Source organism: Salmo trutta, chromosome 5 (assembly GCF_901001165.1).
Source record: "Salmo trutta chromosome 5, fSalTru1.1, whole genome shotgun sequence".
Classification (NCBI taxonomy): Eukaryota; Metazoa; Chordata; class Actinopteri; order Salmoniformes; family Salmonidae; genus Salmo; species Salmo trutta.
This window is the reverse complement of record NC_042961.1, coordinates 55,892,140-55,913,858: the sequence shown is the minus strand read 5'-3', so window position 1 is coordinate 55,913,858 and position 21,719 is coordinate 55,892,140. Positions and strand designations below refer to the sequence as shown.

General features: G+C 40.5%; 1 protein-coding gene across 2 annotated transcripts; it reads left to right on the top strand.

The window, feature by feature from the left end:
• Window positions 1-15,178: 15,178 nt before the first annotated feature.
• On the top strand, window positions 15,179-20,098 carry LOC115194607 (putative ferric-chelate reductase 1). 2 transcript variants are annotated; one of them, XM_029754452.1, is made up of 7 exons: window positions 15,179-15,594; window positions 16,319-16,554; window positions 17,246-17,437; window positions 17,641-17,739; window positions 18,101-18,242; window positions 18,425-18,553; window positions 19,019-20,098. In XM_029754452.1, the coding sequence occupies exons 2-7, from the start codon at window positions 16,321-16,323 to the stop codon at window positions 19,060-19,062; spliced, it is 840 nt and encodes a 279-aa protein (XP_029610312.1). In that variant the 5' UTR covers window positions 15,179-15,594; window positions 16,319-16,320; the 3' UTR covers window positions 19,063-20,098. The 2 variants fall into 2 exon arrangements, with proteins under 2 accessions (XP_029610312.1, XP_029610311.1); XM_029754451.1 differs by having other exon boundaries at window positions 15,180-15,594; window positions 18,419-18,553.
• Window positions 20,099-21,719: the final 1,621 nt, after the last annotated feature.

The following is a 21,719-nucleotide window of genomic DNA, read 5'->3' as shown; positions in this document are numbered from 1 at the left end:
GCACGCACACACACACACACACACACTTGTTTGACATGTTTTTGAGTGTACCATGGCAAGGTTCCATAGCTGTGACAAGATAATAAATGTTCATGTTAAACTGTTACAGTAGATAGACTTCAGAAACTTCAATTTTAAACTGATGCAGTAGGTAATTGTTTGTCTAACATAATTTTAATTTAGTTGTTTTAATAATTATAGGTAATATAGGGGGGCTACAGTAAAGTATGTGCCATGCTATGTTGTTGTCTTAAGTCTCTCTTTATGTAGTGTTGTGTTGTCTCTCTTGTCGTGATGTGTGTTTTGTCCTATATTTGTATTTATTTTATATTTATTTTTAATCCCAGCCCCCATCCCTGCAGGAGGCCTTTTGCCTTTTGGTAGGCCATCATTGTAAATAAGAATTTGTTCTTAACTGACTTGCCTAGTTAACTAAAGGTAAAAAAATATATAAAAAAATGTTAAGTATTATATATGGATCATAAGTCATGAACTATGAAGCATTAAAAGCTATATTATTTCTGCATATCTTCAGCTATGTAACCATTTGTTTACATTCGACATGCCTTACGCAGGAAGAATTCCAGTCTGACTCTGAATCAAGTCTGGTTGGTTTTACATTCCTAACCTCAACCATTAGTGGAGTAGAGCCAGAACTGACCCAAGATCAGTGGCTAGGTGCAACTTCAACCTGCTCCTCATTGACTGATTCTGTTGGAGTGTGTAGAATAGGCTTAAACATTAAACACTGCTGTGTTTTAAGGACTCAAAAACTATTTATTGAAAATGACTTCAATTTAAATGAATATGTTTTTGTTCAATAAATAAATATTTAATAATCATTAGTATGTAAAAAAAATTAAATAATTAATACTAGTTAGGGTGTAATATTCAATATCAATAAACTAACTAACTATGCTTATATCCAACAACTTGTTTGGGTTAGGGCAAAGGTTTGCGGTTAGGGTTAGAGTTATGGTTAGGGGCCCAGTATAGGTTAGGGGTGAGGGCTAGGGTTAAGGTTAGTGGACAGTCAGTTTAACAATTTCTTGATAGTTAGTTTCATTTCAAAAGTATTACAGCACATTTCTTGTGGTTAATGCAATTTCAATCAAGTAAAAGCAAATCGATATTCAATTTCTTATAGTTCACTTATTTATTAGAAATTTTGCAGGATGAAATCCTATTTTCATGATAATTCTAGAATTTTCCAAAAAAACAACAAAACAATAATTAGCTAGTAGCAAAACATTAGCTAGCTAAAATAGCTAGATGTTAGCTTGCCAGCTAACTAGGCTTGTTGAGGATATTTTGCTTTTTCTCATAAATGTTGTGCACAAATTTGTTTACATGCCTGTTTTGAGCATTTCTCCTTTGCCAAGATAATCCATCCATCTCTGGGTTTGCACAACCGAAGACTTTCTGCACAAACTGTCAGAAACCGTCTCAGGGAAGCTAATTTGTGTGCTCATCGTCATTGATCTGACTGCAGTTCGGCAAATACGCACCTTTGATGGCCACTGGCATGCTTGAGAAGTGTGCTCTTCATGGATGAACGCTGGTTTCAACTGTACCGGGCAGATGCCGTCGTTTGCTGATGTCAACGTTGTGAACGGAGTGCCCAATGGGTTATGGTATGGGCAGGCATAATCTATGGACAACGGACACAATTGCGTTTTTTCAATGGCAATTAGAATGCACAGGGATACAGTGACAAGATCCTGAGGCCCATTGTCGTGCCATTCATTCGCAGCATCACCTCATGTTTCAGCATGATAATGCATGGCCCCATGTCGCAAGGATCTGTACACAATTCCTGGAAGCTGAAAATGTCCCATTTCTACCATGGCCTGCATATCACCAGACATGTCACTAATTGAGCATGTTTGGGATTCTCTGGATCGACTTGTATGACACCGTGTTCCAGTTCCCGGCAAAATCCAGCAACTTTGCATAGTCATTGAAGAGGAGTAGGACAACATTCCACAGACCACAATCAACACCCTGATCAACTCTAAGCAAAGGAGACGTGTTGCGCTGCATGAGGCAAATGGTGGTCACACCAGATACTGATTGGTTTTCTGATCCACACCCCTCCTTTTTTTAAAGGTACAGTATCTGTGACCAACAGATGCATATCTGTATTAATTAATTGCACACACCTGGTGTCCCAGATCTAAATCAGTCCCTGATTAGAGGGGAACAATTAAAACATTTAGTGGAACTGGCTTCGAGGTACAGAGTTGAGTTTGAAAGCTGTCCACTATACTTGCTTGTTTTGCCACATAAACTGAAATTAGGTATTAGTATTAGAATTTTAGCAACCAGGAAATGGCGTAGCGATTTCCGCATTGTGCATTTTTTAAGTAGGTCATGAACTATGAAGCATTAAAAGCTACATTGTTTCCACATATACAGTTCAAGTCCGAAGTTTACATACACCTTAGCCAAATACATTTAAACTCAGTTTTTCATAACTCCTGACATTTAATCAGAGTAAAAATTCCCTGTCTTAGGTCTGTCAGGATCACCACTTTATTTTAAGAATGTGAAATGTCAGAATAATAATAGAGAGAATGATTTATTTCAGCTTTTATTTCTTTCATCACATTCACAGTGGGTCAGAAGTGTACATAAACTCAATTAGTATTTGGTAGCATTGTCTTTAAATTGTTTAACTTGGGTCAAACGTTTCGGGTAGCCTTCCACAAGCTTCCCACAATAAGTTGGGTGAATATTGGCCCATTCCTCCTGACAGAGCTGGTGTAACTGAGTCAGGTTTGTAGGCCTCCTTGCTCGGACACACTTTTTCAGTTCTGCCCACACATTTTCTATAGGTTTGAGGTCAGGGCTTTGTGATGGCCACTCCAACACCTTGACTTTGTTGTCCTTTAGCCATTTTGCCACAACTTTGGAAGTATGCTTGGGGTCATTGTCCATTTGGAAGACCCATTATTTGCGAACAAGCTTTAACTTCCTGACTGATGCCTTGAGAGGTTGCTTCAATATATCCACATAATTTTCTTCCCCCATGATGCCATCTATTTTGTGAAGTACACCAGTCCCTCCTGCAGCAAAGCACCCCCACAACATGATGCTGCACCCCCGTGCTTCACGGTTGGGATGGTGTTCTTCGGCTTGCAAGCCCCACCCCCCCACACTTTTTCCTCCAAACATAACAATGGCCATTATGGCCAAACAGTTCTATTTTTGTTTCGTCATACCAGAGGACATTTCTCTAAAAAGTACGATCTTTGTCCCTGTGTGCAGTTGCAAACCATAGTCTGTTTTTTTTATGCCGGTTTTGGAGCAGTGGCTTCTTCCTTGCTGAGCGGTCTTTCAGGTTATGTCGATATAGGACTCGTTTTACTGTGGATATAAACACTTTTGTACCTGTTTCCTCCAGCATCTTCACAAGGTCCTTTGCTGCTGTTCCTGGATTGATCTGCACTTTTCGCACCAAAGTACGCTCATCTCTAGGAGACAGAACGCGTCTCCTTCCTGAGCGGTATGAGGGCTGCGTGGTCCCATGGTGTTTATACTTGGGTACTATTGGTTTTAGATGAACGTGGTACCTTCAGGCTTTTGGTAATTGCTCCCAAGGATGAACCAGACTTGTGGAGGTCTACAATTCTTTTCTGAGGTTTTAGCTGATTTCTTTTGATTTTCCAATGATGTCAAGCAAAGAGGCACTGAGTTTGAAGGTAGGCCTTGAAATACATCCACAGGTACACCTCCAATTGACTCAAATTATGTGAATTAGCCTATCAGAAGATTCTAAAGCCATGACATAATTTTCTGGAATTTTCCAAGCTGTTTAAAGGCACAGTCAATTTAGTGTATGTAAACTTCTGACCCACTGGAATTGTGATACAGTGAATTATAAGTGCAATAATCTGTCTGTAAACAATTGTTGAAACAATTACTTGTGTCATGCACAAAGTAGATGTCCTAACCGACTTGCCAAAACTATAGTTTGTTAACTAGAAATTTGTGGAGTGGTTGAAAAACAAGTTTTAATGACTCCAACCAAAGTGTATGTAAACCTCCTACTTCAACTGTACAGTCGTGGCCAAAAGTTTTGAGAATGACACAAATATACATTTTCACAAAGTCTGCTGCCTCAGTTTGTATGATGGCAAATTGCATATACTCCAGAATTTTTTGAAAAGTGATCAGAAGAATTGCAATTAATTGCAAAGTCCCTCTTTGCCATGCAAATGAACTTAATCCCCAAAAACATTTCCACTGCATTTCAGCCTTGGCACAAAAGGACCAGCTGACATCATGTCAGTGATTCTCTCGTTAACACAGGTGTGAGTGTTGACGAGGACAAGGCTGAAGATCACTCTGTCATGATGATTGAGTTCGAATAACAGACTGGAAGCTTCAAAAGGAGGGTGGTGCATGGAATCATTGTTATTCCTCTGTCAACCATGGTTACCTGCAAGGAAACACGTGCCGTCATCATTGCTTTGCACAAAAAGGGCTTCACAGGCAAGGATATTGCTGCCAGTAAGATTGCACCTAAATCAACCATTTATCGGATCATCAAGAACTTCAAGGGGAGCGGTTCAATTGTTGTGGAGAAGGCTTCAGGGCGCCCAAGAAAGTCCAGCAAGTGCCAGGAACGTCTCCTAAAGTTGATTCAGCTGCGGGATCGGGGAACCACCAGTACAGACAGAGCTTGCTCAGGAATGGCAGCAGGCAGGTGTGAGTGCATCTGCAAGCACAGTGAGGCAAAGACTTTTGGAGGATGGCCTGGTGTCAAGAAGGGCAGTAAAGAAGACACTTCTCTCTAGGAAAAACATCAGGGACAGACTAATATTCTGCAAAAGGTAAATGGATTGGACTGCTGAGGACTGGGGTAAAGTCATTTTCTCTGATGAATCCCCTTTCCGATTGTTTGGGGCATCCGGAAAAAAAGCTTGTCTGGAGAAGACAAGGTGAGCTCTACCATCAGTCCTGTGTCATGCCAACAGTAAAGCATCCTGAGACCATTCATGTGTGGGGTTGCTTCTCAGCCAAGGGTTGTGGGCTCACTCACAATTTTGCTTAAGAACACAGCCTTGAATAAAGAATGGTACCAACACATTCTCCCAGAGCAACTTCTCCCAACCATCCAGGAACAGTTTGGTGACGAACAATGCCTTTTCCAGCATGATGGAGCTCCTTACCATAAGGCAAAAGTGATAACTAAGTGGCTCGGGGAACAAAACATCAATATTTTGGGTCCATGGCCAGGAAACTCCCCAGACCTTAATCCCATTGAGAACTTGTGGTCAATCCTCAAGAGGAGGGTGGACAAACAATAACCCACAAATTCTGACAAACTCCAAGCACTGATTATGCAAGAATGGGCTGCCATCAGTCAGGATGTGGTCCAGAAGTTAATTGAAAGCATGCCAGGGCAGATTGCAGAGGTTTTGAAAAAGAAGGGTCAACACTGCAAATGTTGACTCTTTGCATCAACTTCATGTAATTGTCAATAAAAGCCTTTGACACTTATGAAATGCTTATAATTATACTTCAGTATTCCATAGTAACATCTGACAAAAATATTTAAAGACACTGAAGCAGCAAACTTGTGAAAATTTATATTTGTGTCATTCTCAAAACTTTTGGCCACGACTGTATATTTACTTTTGAAACGCCTCACGCAAGAAGAATTCCTGCCTTACTCTGAATCAAGTCTGGCTGGTTTACATGTTTATCTGATGCAAGAACCAAGTAAACAACCAAGTGAAAGGACACTGTGTAACGACTGTCTGTGGAAAGAGTATACCAAGTTGCAGCGGAGTTAGTGTTCATCTTGAGTTTTAATAAACGTAAGAACACTATACAACAAAACAAGAAAACCGACAGCCAAACAGTACTGTCAGGTGCAAGACACTAAACAGAAACAATCCCCCACAAAACTTAAAGGGAAAACAGGCTCCTTATGTGTGACTCCCAATCAGCAACAACGAACTACAGCTGTGCCTGATTGGGAGCCACACACGGCCCAAAACAAAGAAATACAAAAACATAGAAAAATGAACATAGAATGCCCACCCAAAGTAACACCCTGGCCTAACCAAAATAAAGAACAAAAACCCTTCTCTATGGCCAGGGCGTTACACACTGATACACAAATTCCCTTTGTTATCAAGTCTCTGTTGACACAGCAATGCCAAATCGTGCAATACATTTGGAAAACCCACAACAAAAAAACCCTATACCATATACCCGTCATTAGGTTGCTACAACCTAGCCTATGAATGAAAGTCTGCAACGTAGGTGCACATAGGTCGAGAGACAAATTAGGGTAATCAAGGTGACAGACAGTGACACATTTAATACAGCCTTGAATGCTCTTGTCTGCACTTAGCTGATTTAGGATGTACTCATTAGTCCAACAGTTGCAAACAAAAGTCTTTCTCTTTCTCTCTCGCTCTCTCTCTTCAAAATCAAATGTTTTTTTAAGTGCATTTGAAGGACCAATAAACTGCACACACTGCCATGGAAAGTAGATTAAGCAAAAGAGTGCCTGTTACATTACTGTGCAGTTTACCCATAAATAAAATCCATGACTGTGTGGAAAAGTTAAGCAAAATATGTTTTAAAAATATAAAGTATTTCATAAGACACACATAACAAGGTTCATTAACAAACTAGAGACAGAGATAGAGAAACAGAAAGTAGATTCAGTAAAGTGCCTGTTTTGGAGTTTATAGTGAACTCATGTACTACACTATCTCACATAATATTTATAAAGGGCTTATTAAAAGTCAAAATGCTTTATAACAATGCAGCAAACAATGTAAGAAAATAAAAATAAGATGTTCTGATGAGGTAGTTAAACTAAGCTTGTGAGGCAATTATAAGTTATATTCTTCAAGAATTGTTTTTAATTTAACTAGGCAAGTCAGTTAAGAAAAAAATTCTTATTTACAATGCCGGCCTAGGAACTGCCTTGTTCAGGGGCAGAACAACAGATGTGTACCTTGTCAACTCGGGGATTCGATCTAGCAACCTTTCGGTTACTGGCCCAACACTCTAACCACTAGGTTACCTGCTGCCCAGAATCAGTGGATATATATTAATAATTTAAAAGTGAAAAATGGTATATCAAATCAAATCAAATGTATTTATATAGCCCTTCTTACATCAGCTGATATCTCAAAGTGCTGTACAGAAACCCAGCCTAAAACCCCAAACGGCAAGCAATGCAGGTGTAGAAGCCCGGTGGCTAGGAAAAACTCCCTAGAAAGGCCAGAACCTAGGAAGAAACCTAGAGAGGAACTAGGCTATGAGGGGTGGCCAGTCCTCTTCTGGCTGTGCCGGGTGGAGATTATAACAGAACATGGCCAAGGTGTTCAAATGTTCATAAATGACCAGCATAGTAATCACAGTGGTTGTCGAGGGTGCAACAGGTCAGCATGGCCAGGTGGACTTGGGACAGCAAGGAATCATCATGCCAGGTAGTCCTGAGGCATGGTCCTAGGGCTCAGGTCCTCAGAGAGAAAGAGAGAATTAGAGCGGGCATACTTACATTCACACAGGACACCGGATAAGACAGGAGAAATACTCCAGATATAACAAACTAACCCAAGCCCCCCGACACATAAACTACTGCAGCATAAATACTGGAGGCTGAGACAGGAGGGGTCAGGAGACACTGTGGCCCCATCCGATGATACCCCCGGACATAGCCAAACAGGCAGGATATAACCCTACCCACTTTGCCAAAGCACAGCCCTCACACCACTAGAGGGATATCTTCAAACACCAACTTACCATCCTGAGACAAGGCCGAGTATAGCCTACAAAGATCTCCGCCACGGCACAACCCAAGGGGGGACGTCAAACCAGACAGGAAGATCACGTCAGTGACTCAACCCACTCAAGTGACGCACCCCTCTTAGGGACAGCATGGAAGAGCACCAGTAAGCCAGTGACTCAGCCCCTGTAATAGGGTTAGCAGAGAATCCCAGTGGAGAGAGGGGAACCAGCCAGGCAGAGACAGCAAGGGTGGTTCATTGCTCCAGTGCCTTTCCGTTCACCTTCACACTCCTGGGCCAGACTACACTCAATCATAGGACCTACTGAAGAGATGAGTCTTCAGTAAAGACTTAAAGGTTGAGACCGAGTCTACGTCTCTCACATGGGTAGGCAGACTATTCCATAAAAATGGAGCTCATAGGAGAAAGCCCTGCATCCAGCTGTTTGCTTAGAAATTCTAGGGACAATTTGGGAGGCCTGCGTCTTGTGACCGTAGCGTACCTGTAGGTATGTACGACAGGATCAAATCGGAAAGATAGGTAGGAGCAAGCCCATGTAATGCTTTGTAGGTTAGCAGTAAAACCTTGAAATCAGCCCTTGCCTTAACAGGAAGCCAGCGTAGGGAGGTTAGCACTGGAGTAATATGATCAAATGTTTTGGTTCTAGTCAGGATTCTGGAGCCGTATTTAGCACTAACTGAAGTTTATTTAGTGCTTTATCCGGGTAGCCGGAAAGTAGAGCATTGCAGTACTCTAACTTAGAAGTGACAAAAGCATGGATGCATTTTTCTACATCATTTTTGGACAGAAAATGTCTGATTTTTGCAATGTTACCCTTTTGTGTCAACTGAGTAGAGTGAGTAGAGTGTAGAGTGTAGAGTGCTGAGTAGAGTGTATTTATATCCAAAAACAGCATTTTATATTGGCGCGTGATGTTCAGAAAATGTATTCCCACCAAAAACTTCCAGTGAATTTATAAAAATACTCATCATAAACGTTGACAAAATACATAACAATTATTTTAAGAATTATAGATACAGTACTCCTTTATGCAACCGCTGTGTCAGATTTTAAAATAGCTTTACGGAGAAAGCACATTTTTCAATATTCTGAGTACATAGCTCGCCATCACAGAAAGCTATACAGACACCCGCCAAGTTCGGGGCAACCTAAACTCAGAATTAGTATTAGAAATATGGTCTTACTGTCACGTCTGACTTGGATTGGCGGATAGGCGGAATCAAATGCAGGAGACAGAGGTGCTGGAGGTGAGTGTCTTTTAATACAACTGACACATACAAACGCCAAAAAGCACAGGGCGCTATACAAAGTTCACGTATTTTTAACTGCGCCCATAAAACACAAAATATAATTCCAAGGCGCAAAAAGGCAAGGAGCGCAGCCCGGTAAATCCCTCGAAAAAACTGTCGGTAACACAACGTAGACAATAAACAGTCTGGCAAAGCCTAAGGCTAAACACAGAACAATCACCCACAAATAACAAACACACCCTCCTATATGGGACTCTCAATCAAAGGCAGATAGACAACACCTGCCTTCAACTGAGAGTCCCAACCCCAATTAACCAAACATAGAAACAGACATACTAGACTAGACATAGAATAACTGAAAACCAAACAGTGCCCAAAAACCCAGGAATACTTAAACCAAATGCCCCTTCACCAAAACACACCACCCCGAACCACATAAAACGAATCCCCCCTGCCACGCCCTGACCAAACTACAAAAACAATTAACCTTATACTGGCCAGGACGTGACACTTACCTTTGCTGATCTTCGTCAGAATGCACTCCCAGGACTGCTACTTCCACAAGAAATGTTGTTTTTGTTCGAAATAATCGATAGTTATGTCCAAATACCTCCGTTTTGTTCGTGCGTTCAGGTCACTATCCAAAGACTAACACGCAAGCGCAATTCGAGACACAAAAAGTCTAAATGTTCCATTACCGTACTTAGAAGCATGTCAAATGCTGTTTAAAATCAATCTTTATGGTATTTTTAACGTAAAATTGTGACAATATTCCAACTGGACAATAGCGTATTCATTCAGGGAGAAAAAGAAGGAACAGCGTGTTCGCGGGCCTGCGCATATCCAATCTCTTTGTCCCCAGGCAGTCCACTCAGTAACTGAGCTCCTATACTCTGCCCAGTGACAGGAGAATGCTCAAACCACTTTCTGAAGGCTTTTGACAGCCAATGGAAGCCTTAGGAAGTGCAACGTGACTCCACAAATACTGTAGTTTCGAAAGGGACTAGAAAGAAGAACTACAATTCTCAGATCCTCCACTTTCGGGTTGAAATCTTCTCAGGTTTTTGCCTGCCATATGAGTTCTGTTATACTCACAGACACCATTCAAACAGTTTTAGAAACTTCAGGGTGTTTTCTATCCAAATCTACTTATAATATACATATTCTAGTTTCTGGGAAAGAGTAGTAACCAGTTTAATTTGGGTACGTTTTTCATCCGGCCGTGAAAATACTGCCCCCTACACCTCAACAGGTTAAGTGTCCAAAGAAGGGGCAGGTGTATACAGAATGGTGTCGTCTGCGTAGAGGTGGATCAAGGAATCACCCGCAGCAAGAGTGACATCGTTGATATATACAGAGAAAAGAGTCTGCCCAAGAATTGGACCCTGTGGCACCCCCATACAGTCTGCCAGAGGTCCGGACAACAGGCCCTCCGATTTGACACACTGAACTCTATCTGAGAAGTAGTTGGTGAACCATGCGAGGCAGTCATTTGAGAAACCAAGGCTGTTGAGTCTGCCGATAAGAATGTGGTGATTGACAGAGTTGAAAGCCTTGGGCCAGGTCGATGTAGACGGCTGTACAGTACTGTCTTTTATTGATGGTGGTTATGAAATCATTTAGGACCTTGAGCGTGGCTGAGGTGCACCCATGACCAGCTCGGAAACCAGATTGCATAGTGAACGTGGTACGGTGGGATTTGAAATGGTCAGTGATCTGTTTTAACTTGGCTTTCGATGATTTTAGAAAGGCAGATAGAAGAGTACAAAATATAACTGTTTCAAGGACTTGAGGAGTTGAATCAAAGTTCGGCAGTCCCACATCCTTGTCTATACACACACACACACAACACACACACACACACACACACACACACACACACACACACACACACACACACACACACACACACACACACACACACACACACACACACACACACACACACACACACACACACACACACACACACACTTGCTTGACATGTTTTTGAGTGTACCATGGCAAGGTTCCATAGCTGTGACAAGACAATAAATGTTAAAATGTTACAGTAGATTGATTTCAAAAACTTTAATGTGAAACTGTTACAGTAGATGGTTATTTGTCTAATATAGTTTTCATTTAGTTGTTTAAGACTTTTATGTAATATGGGGGGTCTACAGTACATTATTATACATGGATCATAAGTCATGAACTATGAAGCATTAAAAGCTATGTTATTTCCACATATCTTCAGCTATGTAGCTATTTGTTTACATTCGACATGCCTTACGCAGGAAGAATTCCAGTCTGACTCTGAATCAAGTCTGGTTGGTTTTACATTCCTAACCTCAACCATTAGTGGAGTAGAGGCAGAACTGACCCAAGATCAGCAGTTTCAGGCAACTTCAACCTGCTTCCCATTGACTGATTATGTTGGAGGGTGTAGAATAGGCTTAAACATTAAACATTGCTGTGTTTTAAGGACTCAAACACACATTTTGCCTGAAAATGTGCACATTTACTGAAAATTACTTCAATTTGAATTAATAACTTTGTTATATAAATATGTAATAATACTTAGTATGTACAAATATTTCACCTTAAACTAGTTATGGTGTAATATTAAATATCAATAAACTTACAACTGCAATGCTGTTGATATGCAACAACTTGTTAAGGTTAGGGCCAGGTTTGGAGGTTTAAGGTCAAGGTTAATGTTAGAGTTATGGTTGGGGGGACAGGGACAAGTTATGGTAAGGTTAGGGCCAGGGTTAAGGTTAAGGTTAGTGAATAGTCAGTTGAACAATTTCTTGATAGTTAGTTTATAAACAATTTGTAGCAGGACTTACCATATATACTGTTACCAATAAAAATAAGATTCAATATAATTACTTAAAGATTAGAATATGGTGTCAGAGAGTTACATGGACAACAGCATTATTATCTTGTACTTTGAACAATGAAATTAATCTGTTGTGTTCCATGCCTTTATGGAAAATCATATATTGACATTGACTAAACAAACTACAAGTCGAGAAGCTATGATTTACATGTTGCTAAGGCAATAAACTGACGTGATAGATTAACAGACTCCATCCATAAAGTATAGTGATGAAGAGACTGAAGAGACACACGCAAGCAGTCCTTGGAGAGAGGAAGTGTCACGGTAGTCGTAGAGATTAGACCAAGGCGCAGCGGGTTGCGTGCTCATCATATTTTATTTAAACGTGAACACGAAAAAACAAGAAAACAAAGAAGCGACAGAATGACAGTTTTGTAGGCTAAACTAACAGCAGTGCAAAGTCAACTACCCACAAAGGGACAGGTGAAAAATAAGCTCCTTAAGTATGACTCTCAATCAGAAACAACGATGTACAGCTGTTCCTGATTGAGAGCCACACCAGGCCAACAAAGAAATACACAACATAGACAACCTAGAATACAAAAACAAGAACATAAACCAAAAACCCCGGAACACATAAATACAATACCCCTCTAAGTACACACACACCCCGAACCATATAAAACAAATAACCCTCTACCTAAATACCTAGCCCAAACCACATGAAACAAACACCCCCTGCCACGTCCTGACCAAACTAAAATAACAAATAACCCCTTATACTGGTCAGGACGTGACAGGAAGTGTCAGTTATGTGGAGGTGAGGATAGAGTCAAGCGCAGGACACAGAACTGAGTAAAATAACGTACTTTACTCTCGAAGAAACTCGTAAGTCAAAATCTACGCAGGGATAAATAATCCTGACACAAAACAACGAACACAATCACAAGCAAACAATCACGCACAAAACATAATGAGAACCAGAGGGTTAAATAGGGAAAATAATCATAACGAGATGGGAACCAGGTGTGAACAATCAAGACATAACAAATGGAAAAAGAAACGTGGATCGGTGGTACTGTAACGCCCTGGCCATAGAGAGGGGTTTTTAGTTCTCTATTTTGGTTAGGCCAGGGTGTTACATGGGTGGGCGTTCTATGTTTATTTTTCTATGTTGGTTTGTTTCTTTGGTTGGCCGTGTGTGGCTCTCAATCAGGAACAGCTGTAGTTCGTTGTTGCTGATTGGGAGTCATACATAGGCAGCCTGTTTTTCCTTTGGGGTTTGTGGGTGATTGTTTTCCGTGTAGAGTTAATCCTGAAAGGACTGTTTGGCTGTCGTTTCTTTTCATGTTTCGTTTGTAGTGTTCTTTCATTTATTAAAATTCCTAATGATGAACACATCCTCCGCTGCACCTTGGTCTCTTTCTGTCGACGGCCGTTACAGGTAGCTAGAAAGCTGGTGACGATGACCACCGAACGCCGCCCGAACAAGGAGAGGCACCAACTTCTGCAGAAGTCGTGACAGGAAGACATTTCACTGAAACAAGAGTGACTGAGATATCCTACTATTGAGTGATACTTTTTACCGTAATAACTCAAAATAATTACCTTATTTTTATTTTTCGCCTGTATGTGTATCTCCCTATTTCTAATGCCATTGGACAGTGGCTACATTCTCCAAAAATGCTAAGCAGGAGATTTTTGACGTTGCTAAATAACCAGCTAACATATAAAAAATGCTTTGGTCAAAATGTTAATTTATAAAGTATTCCTTCATTATTTGTCTTGTTTTGGCTAGTGATCTGTTTGTATTTGCTAGTGATGACTGTAAGCCAGTGTTGGGTTCCATAGGACAGGAGCTTATCTCCTGTTTCTGTGGCGTGAGGCAGCTTGATGTACAATACACCCGCCTTTATAGGATGCCAGTCTATCACAGGACCTTAGCCCCAATTCCTCTCCATAAAGGAATATTCCACTCAAAAACTATATTTTGGTATTTGTTTCATTAGTCCACTGTTGATACAGTCCACAAAATTATTAGCATGTCAGCAGTCAAGTTTTCAAGTTATAGAACTTTCAAAATACACAAAGTGCCACAGTAAGATGCAACTTGACACGGCAACGCAAGTCTGCATGTGTCATGCAACACATTTTAAAAGCCCACAACAAAAAAGCACTAATGAAATGCTTCCTTATCGGTTCAAGAGGCCTAGTGTGGCATCTGCAACCATCAGCACTGTCATACATGTGGATCAAAACCAAGGAGTGTCTGTGTGTGCGTGTGCATGTGTGTTTGTGTGTTTGTGTGTTTGTGCACACGACTAGGTTACTGTTCAGTATGTGGATGTGTGTACGTCATAATAGCAGATTAAAAGTCACCATGATACAATCTTGCCAGCTGAACCTGTTACAGTATGATACTGGGTGTGTGGAAAGATGTCTCTGATAGTGTAGTCAGAAAGTGACATCAGACAGGCATGTTCCTAATGATTCCCTGACAACACTAGGGTGGGACAGTAAAAAACATTTTTTAAATATATAGTATTTCATAATACACACATAACTAGGTTCAAAATATTGCACTTTATTTATCTGGCTTGTTAATGAAAATAGGACATCCATATCTTAACCTTCTGTCACCTCCAGACAAATGTAATGTTTTCAATTTCATCCTTTGAAACTAAAGCTAGTTTGTAATGTCTTGATTCACCAAAACTGGTATCTAACCCTTTGGGTAACTTGACGCAATCAAGATTGAATTCAAAAGACTGCCTGCTCTCATCCACTGTGTGAGGCTCAACTCAGCTCAATCCAAAAAACAAAGCAAGAATAAAGTGTTATTTGAGTTGGACAGGTGTGAATGACACGTGTTATTGGCCTGGAATGAATCATAGAATAGGTTTAAAAAAGGATTAAATGTCATTTGGACGTTGGACGTGGATTATATTTAGACCTAAATTGTATCAATTGGTAACTAATTTAATGATATTATTCTTATTTCCCTTTCTTTGCAAATAGTCTTGTCTATAGTTTCCAAGCATATTTTATACACAAGGAAGTGAATAGAATAAATTGGGTCCAGGAAGATGGGTCTTTAAAAAAGGGTGACTTGACATAGCTATTGTCGGAGGAGGGTTAGGTTTAGCAACATAATTGTTTCCATTGAGTGTTGTCACCGGTTCACCACTCCTCCGGGAAGCCTATGGAATGCCAACCAGCATGCCATTGTGAAACCACCCCCAAAAAGACGGAGGAGAGAGGCAGGTTTCTCAATATTTTGTCCCTCCTCCCATCGCGAGTGCTGTTTTAAATAGCGGGAGAGTGAGCTCAGGTGGTGACATCGCCGCAAGGACACCTGTTGAGAACATCTACTTCTCAGCGCAGCATTAGTTTCTAGAACAACTTGTTCAAGGAGGACCACAGCGCAGCTTCTAGAACAACTTGTTCAAGGAGAACCACAGCGCAGCTTCTATAACAACTTGTTCAAGGAGAACCACAGCGCAGCTTCTAGAACAACTTGTTCAAGGAGAACCACAGCGCAGCGCACCTGGTATTTACATTAGCTTCTAGAACAACTTGTTCAAGGAGAACCACAGCGCAGCTTCTAGAACAACTTGTTCAAGGAGAACCACAGCGCAGCGCACCTGGTATTTACATTAGCTTCTAGAACAACTTGTTCAAGGAGAACCACAGAACTTTTTTACTTCAAGAAATCTTCCAAGTCACAAAAGTACAGGTAACATTTACATCTATTTTATGTAATGATGTGGATATTTTAAAACAAAAACTATTTCTTCATTTATTTACGTTTCACTGGTGGAGGGCATTTTCAAGCCTGGGATAGGGTCGTTTTTTTGTATTTTGCAGCTGAGCCTCCACTATCAGATCAGACATGATTAACCTTTTCTCCTTGGAATAGAGATGTTTTTCATTTCTTTTGTCACATGATTTAATTTAATTACGATATCTAAAAAAGTCCCTATTACACTTTAAAAAGCTCAGCAGGACAGGAAAATAGTCAAATTCACACACTTATCAGGAGAACATTCCTAGTCATCCCTACTGCTTCTGATCTGGGAGACTCACTAAACACGAATGCTTCGTTTGTAAATTATGTCTAAGTGTTGCAGTGTGTCCCTGGCTATCTGTAAATGTAAAAAACAAGAATCATTCCGTCTGGATTGCATAATATAAGGAATGTGAAATGATTTATATTTGTACTTTTACTTTTGATACTTAAGTCATTTTTAGCAATTACATTGACTTTTGATACTTAAGTATACTTAACTATATTTAAAGCCAAATACTTTTAGACTTTTACTCAAGTAGTATTTTTACTGGGTGACTTTCACTTTTCCTTGAGTAATTGTCTATTAAGGTATTTTTACTTTGACTCAAGTATGACATTTGGGTACTTTTTCCACCACTGCTTACTACGTGGATCTCTGTTACTCTATCAGGAATGGACAATATCAGAAGACTGATGTTCGCAGTCGTCATGGCAATTGCGTACATGGCGATGGGAACCGAGGCACAGAACTCCACAATGGCTCCGAACTCCAATGCTACTATTGCCAACGTAACAACGGCATCCAACGTAACAACGGCATCCAACGTAACAACGGCATCCAACGTAACAACGGCATCCAACGGACCGACGGCACCTGTTGTCAACACCACCGTCACAGCTCTCACAGTGAGTTACCTAGGCTACACGTTTCACTCGGTCTCCCAGAGTCTCTGACTACAAAAAGGAACCACAAGATCTCCATCTCTCTCTCTTTCTCTTCAAAATCAAATATTATTTTAAGTGCATTTATAGGATCTCAACAATAAATCGCACACACTGCCATGGAAACAGAAAGTAGATTAAGCAAAAGAGTGTTTGTTACATTGCCCTGCAGTTTAACCATTAATATAATCCATGACAGTGTGGAAAACTTATTTCTAGTATTTCATAAAACACACATAACTAGGTTCATTAACAAGCTAGAGATAGAGATAGAGACACAGAAAGTAGATTAAGCAAGGTGCCTGTTTTGGAGTTTAAAGTAAACTCATGTACTACACTATCTCACATAGGTTTTCTATTGGGCTTTTTAAAAGTCAAAGTGCTTTATAACAATGCAGAAAACAATGTAGAAATCATAATTTAAAAAAGTTATTATGTTGTGTTCTGATGAGGTAGTTAAACTAAGCTTGTGAGGTAAGTTATGTTCTTCAAGAATCAATGGGTATATATTAATAATTTAAAAGTGAAAAATGTATATAGCAATTGCAGATTTCCCCTTTAAAGTTTAAAATTGTACAGTACCAATTGCAGATTGCCCCTTTAATGTAAAAGGAATGGCAAACACAACAGTAACTAATAATGAACTCTTCAACAGGTAAATATCACAAATAAGGAATGTGGAAAGACTCAGCTCTGTGCTGCTAAGCCGGAAAACTGTGATCCGGCCGTGGCTGGTTCCTGTTTCTTCGTCTCTGCCCAGCAGTCCTCGGGACAGACTTTCTTCTTCCAGCTACGAGGAGTGTCCAGCGGCTACATCGCTGTAGGCTTGTCCACAGACTCCACACAGGTATGGAAACCTGCCTTTAGAATTAGTATACATGTTACCATACCCAGGACAAGGGAGTTGGGGTTGGTGGGAGAAGTCATTTTAACTTGAGGAAATTCAGGATTTACATTTTATTAATGAATTGGGAAAAAATAGCCAAAATTAATACTGTTAAAATGATGATTTATTTTGATTTATTTGATTTCATCCTCTCTCCTCTACAGGGAGGGAACGACACCACCTATGTGTGTGCAAACAACAACAGCAACGTGAAGTTCTTCACCGCTCTCCTCGACAAAGGAGTTCTGACCATCAACAACACGGTGAGTTGGACCAATCAGAACACAGTGTTTCATTTTGGACTTCCTGGAACAGATTTTAGTTTGACAGTTTGATTTCAGGCAAATTCCAGAAGTGAACTGATATGTAATCAATGAGTTTTATGAATTAAACAAGATACTGATAGCCAAAATCAGAGGATTCATGATTTTGAATTACATACTTTTTTGATCGGTCATTGAAGTTGAATTTGTTCCCAATTCTGACTCTTATTCCCTGCATATACACTTGGGTGCCATTTGAGACAGTGCCTGGGAGAATAACAGTGTACCTGACTAATACTACAGTGTAGCCTACTGACATCTGACTAATGTTCATTGTGGTTAATACCGTTGTGTTGGGTAGCTGCCTGTGGACTCTGTGAAGGGCTCAGTCAACGGTCAGATCATCCAGTGCACCTTCTCTGCTACTGTCCCCAAAGCTACTGTCACCCGGAGCACCGACACCAGCTTCTACCTCTTCATCGCCAACGGGACTTTTAGTAACGGTGAGTCACTCATCCAAACACGCTCCTGGTGAAGTTTCCCCTGGGTACAGATCTAGGATCAGCTTCAACTTCACCCTACACCTCCAAACACCTTGTGGACACTGCATCTCTTCTTTCTGGTTTGTCTCTAACTATCTCTCTTTCTCTCTCCGTCTTGTCATTTTCTCCTCCCTTAGTAACAGGTACCCTAGGTTCTCCGAACACTGTCCTGTTCAGTGATAAAGCTGTGGACCTGGCCAACCCCAACACTACCGTGTCAAACTCTTTGAACGCTGCTCCCTCCTCCAGCCATGCCAACGGCCTGTCTCAAGGTAATAAACCATAAGAGGCACCACAAACACTTCATAATATTAACTGATGCAATGATTAAACATTAAACTATAACAAACTATTTCATTATTCATTTCTAAGCATTAAAAGCACTTCAAGGCATGAGCACTTTTATCATTTATAAATCGTTAACATTTATAAATAAATAATTTACAAAGTATTTATAAACATGTATGACCATTTATAACGTTGTAATTCATGGAAGCTTTTATAAAGTGTTACCGCAGTACCTAATCTCATATAATCCCATCTCTCTCTCTCTCTACTACTTATCTCTCTCTACTACTTCTCTCTCTCTCTCTACTACTTCTCTCTCACACTCTACTACTTATCTCTCTCTCTACTTCTCTCTCTACTTCTCTCTCTCTCTCTCTACTACTTATCTCTCTCTCTACTACTTATCTCTCTCTCTCTACTACTTCTCTCTCTCTATCTTTCCTCCATAGCTCTTCTGAGCCTGCTAGGTGTACTAGGTATGATGATGCTGTAATGCAGGTCTGAAGGTGAAGCACCATGCACTCAGGAATCCTGTCTCCTTACCTTTACTCACCTTGGCCAGGCTGGGTCCCCAAATGGCACCCTATTCCCTAAATACCACTTTACTTTCACTATGTAGGGAATAGGGTGCCATTTTGGAGTCACATTGGTACCAGAACGAAGGACCATGTCAGATCTGAAGTTATATGCCTATAAATCCAGTCATGTTTTTCCACATAATGAAACCCATTCTAGTTGGCGGTAGTAAGACATTAACCAACATAATGGACCCAGTGATACAAGGCCAAGTACTAACAGATTGTGTTGATAGACAATGGCTTAAAAAACATATAAAAACATTCATCCTCATATTCATCATCTCCAGCAACAGTCCAACATCACCATTTACTTTCTATCTGAAAAAACATATCCTTCATATTCATATACCTCCATGTCGTCTCCTTTATTTAACAAATATATTTGTGCAAATGTTTAAACTTTTTTTATCTGCTGAAGTCGCTTTATGAAGGAAGACTTATGTTTGTCTGTTTCTTGGTGGATGTGTGTAAATGTTTGTGTTCGCACACTTACCCCCCACTTTGCACAGACGTCAATTCAACATCTATTCCACGTTGGTTCAACGTCATTTCATTGAAATGACGTGGGAACGTTGATTCAACCAGTGTGTGCAGTGGGCCATAGATGAAGTCACAAGGGCTACGTTTAGACAGGCAGACGATTTCTGATCTCTTTGTATCTGATCTTTTTCCAGAGCTTATCTGATTGGTCAAAAGACCAATTAGTTGAAAAAACCCCAGAATTGTGCTGCCTGTCTAAACGCAGCCAAGGTGGCAGAAATGGGAATTTGTGGGTTTATACTGTGTGTATATACTGTGTGTGTGTGAAGGTGTGCATAATGATGAAGCCACTGGATGGTGAACTGTCCTCCCTGATTACCTTTTTAAAGTATATGCAATCATGGAAATATTTTATCAGACCATTTTTAAAATAAAAACTGTTATTTACAATAAAATGTGTGTTTGACTATCTTTCATGGGTATATATATTTTTTATCTATTGACACAAAAAAACGAGAACATTTAACATACTGTAATATACACTGTGGTTATGAGTGTTTGTCACGTCTACTCCTGCTCCTCCCCTCGGGCGTGTGACGTTGCCGCAATACTGACCACCGGTCCTGGGAATCATCATTACGCACACCTGGCACTCATCATTACGCACACCTGGCACTCATCGGTATGATTCACACCTGGACCTCATTACCTCCCCTTTATTGGTCCCTTCCTTTTGTTCATTCCTCAGTTGGTATTGCACCTGTGTTCATGTTACCTCGCTTCTGTTACGTTGTCTTGTTTCATGTTTGTTGTTTTCTTTAAATGTTTTACCTGCACCTGCTACTCGACACACGGCGTTTATCGTTACAGTGTTGGGCCAGTAACTGAAAAGTTGCTGGTCCTATTCCCTGAGCCAACTATAGCGTTTTGTTTTCTTGTGATTTAGGCCTGGACTATTACAGTAGATGTGAGCAGAGCATGTTGAGTATCTGATACATACCTCTTAGGTCTCAGGATGGGGCTTGGACCGGTGTATTAGTGAGGGTTGGGTCTGTTGTTCTGCTCACGGCCTGGAATGTGTGCGTCTGTCATGTTGAGATCTTTGCTGCAGGGGCGGGGAGCATGGGGGCATAGGTCTGATCTGGGGGTATAAGGTGTGGCCAGGGTTTGTTAGGGTGGGTCTCGGCTCTCTCTTTCTCTTTCACGTTATGTTGCTTTTTATCTCGCTCTTTCTGTCTCTCTCTCTCTCTACCTCACTCTTTCACGGTCTCTTGCTCTTTCACGGTCCGTTGCTCTCTCTCCTTCTCCTTGGTGTACAGCCTCCAGCTTGTCTCAGTTTCTGTCCCAAATGGCACCCTATTCTACTTAGTGCACTCCTTTTGACCAGGGCCCTACAGTATATAGGGAATAGGGTGCCATTTGGACCGGGTCTCAATGTCCTACCTGTTCCTGTACTAACCCTAGCCAGCCTCAGACCTCACCACACGTCACTGAGGGATACAGGACATGAGATAATGGTATGATTGGTTTGTATAGTCGCACTACCCTCTCTGTTCTGCTCCAAAACATCGATTGACAGAATGGTTTCTGAGGCAAAAATAAAAACACAACATAGCTACATAGAAAAGAGCATCCATCATTTAATTTAATTCAACAAAAGAACATGTGATTCTTACAGAGAATTAATTTCTATAACCCAGATCAGGTAACTATGATTAACTGTGTATCAATAAAGAGGCTCTGCTTTTCTACATTTAAGTAAATCCTATTTTATTTTCTATTGTCCTCTTTATGGCACTTTCAAAAGGAAATGGATTGTCCATGGCAAAGTACGTTTCATATTGATGTCATCATCCAAAGTCCTGCCTCCACTGACAACACCAACAGGACATACCCTGCGTTCACAATTGTTAGGCAAATTGTATTTCTAGGGATTAATTTTATTGTTGAACAAACACAATGCTCTCAGTCAATCCAAAATGTTATTGAACCTCAAACCTGATTAACAAAGGAAAAGTGAGTTTTGTCTTTCTCAGGGAAATATATATAAGTGTGCACAATTATTAGGCAACTCAATTACAAAAATAATTTC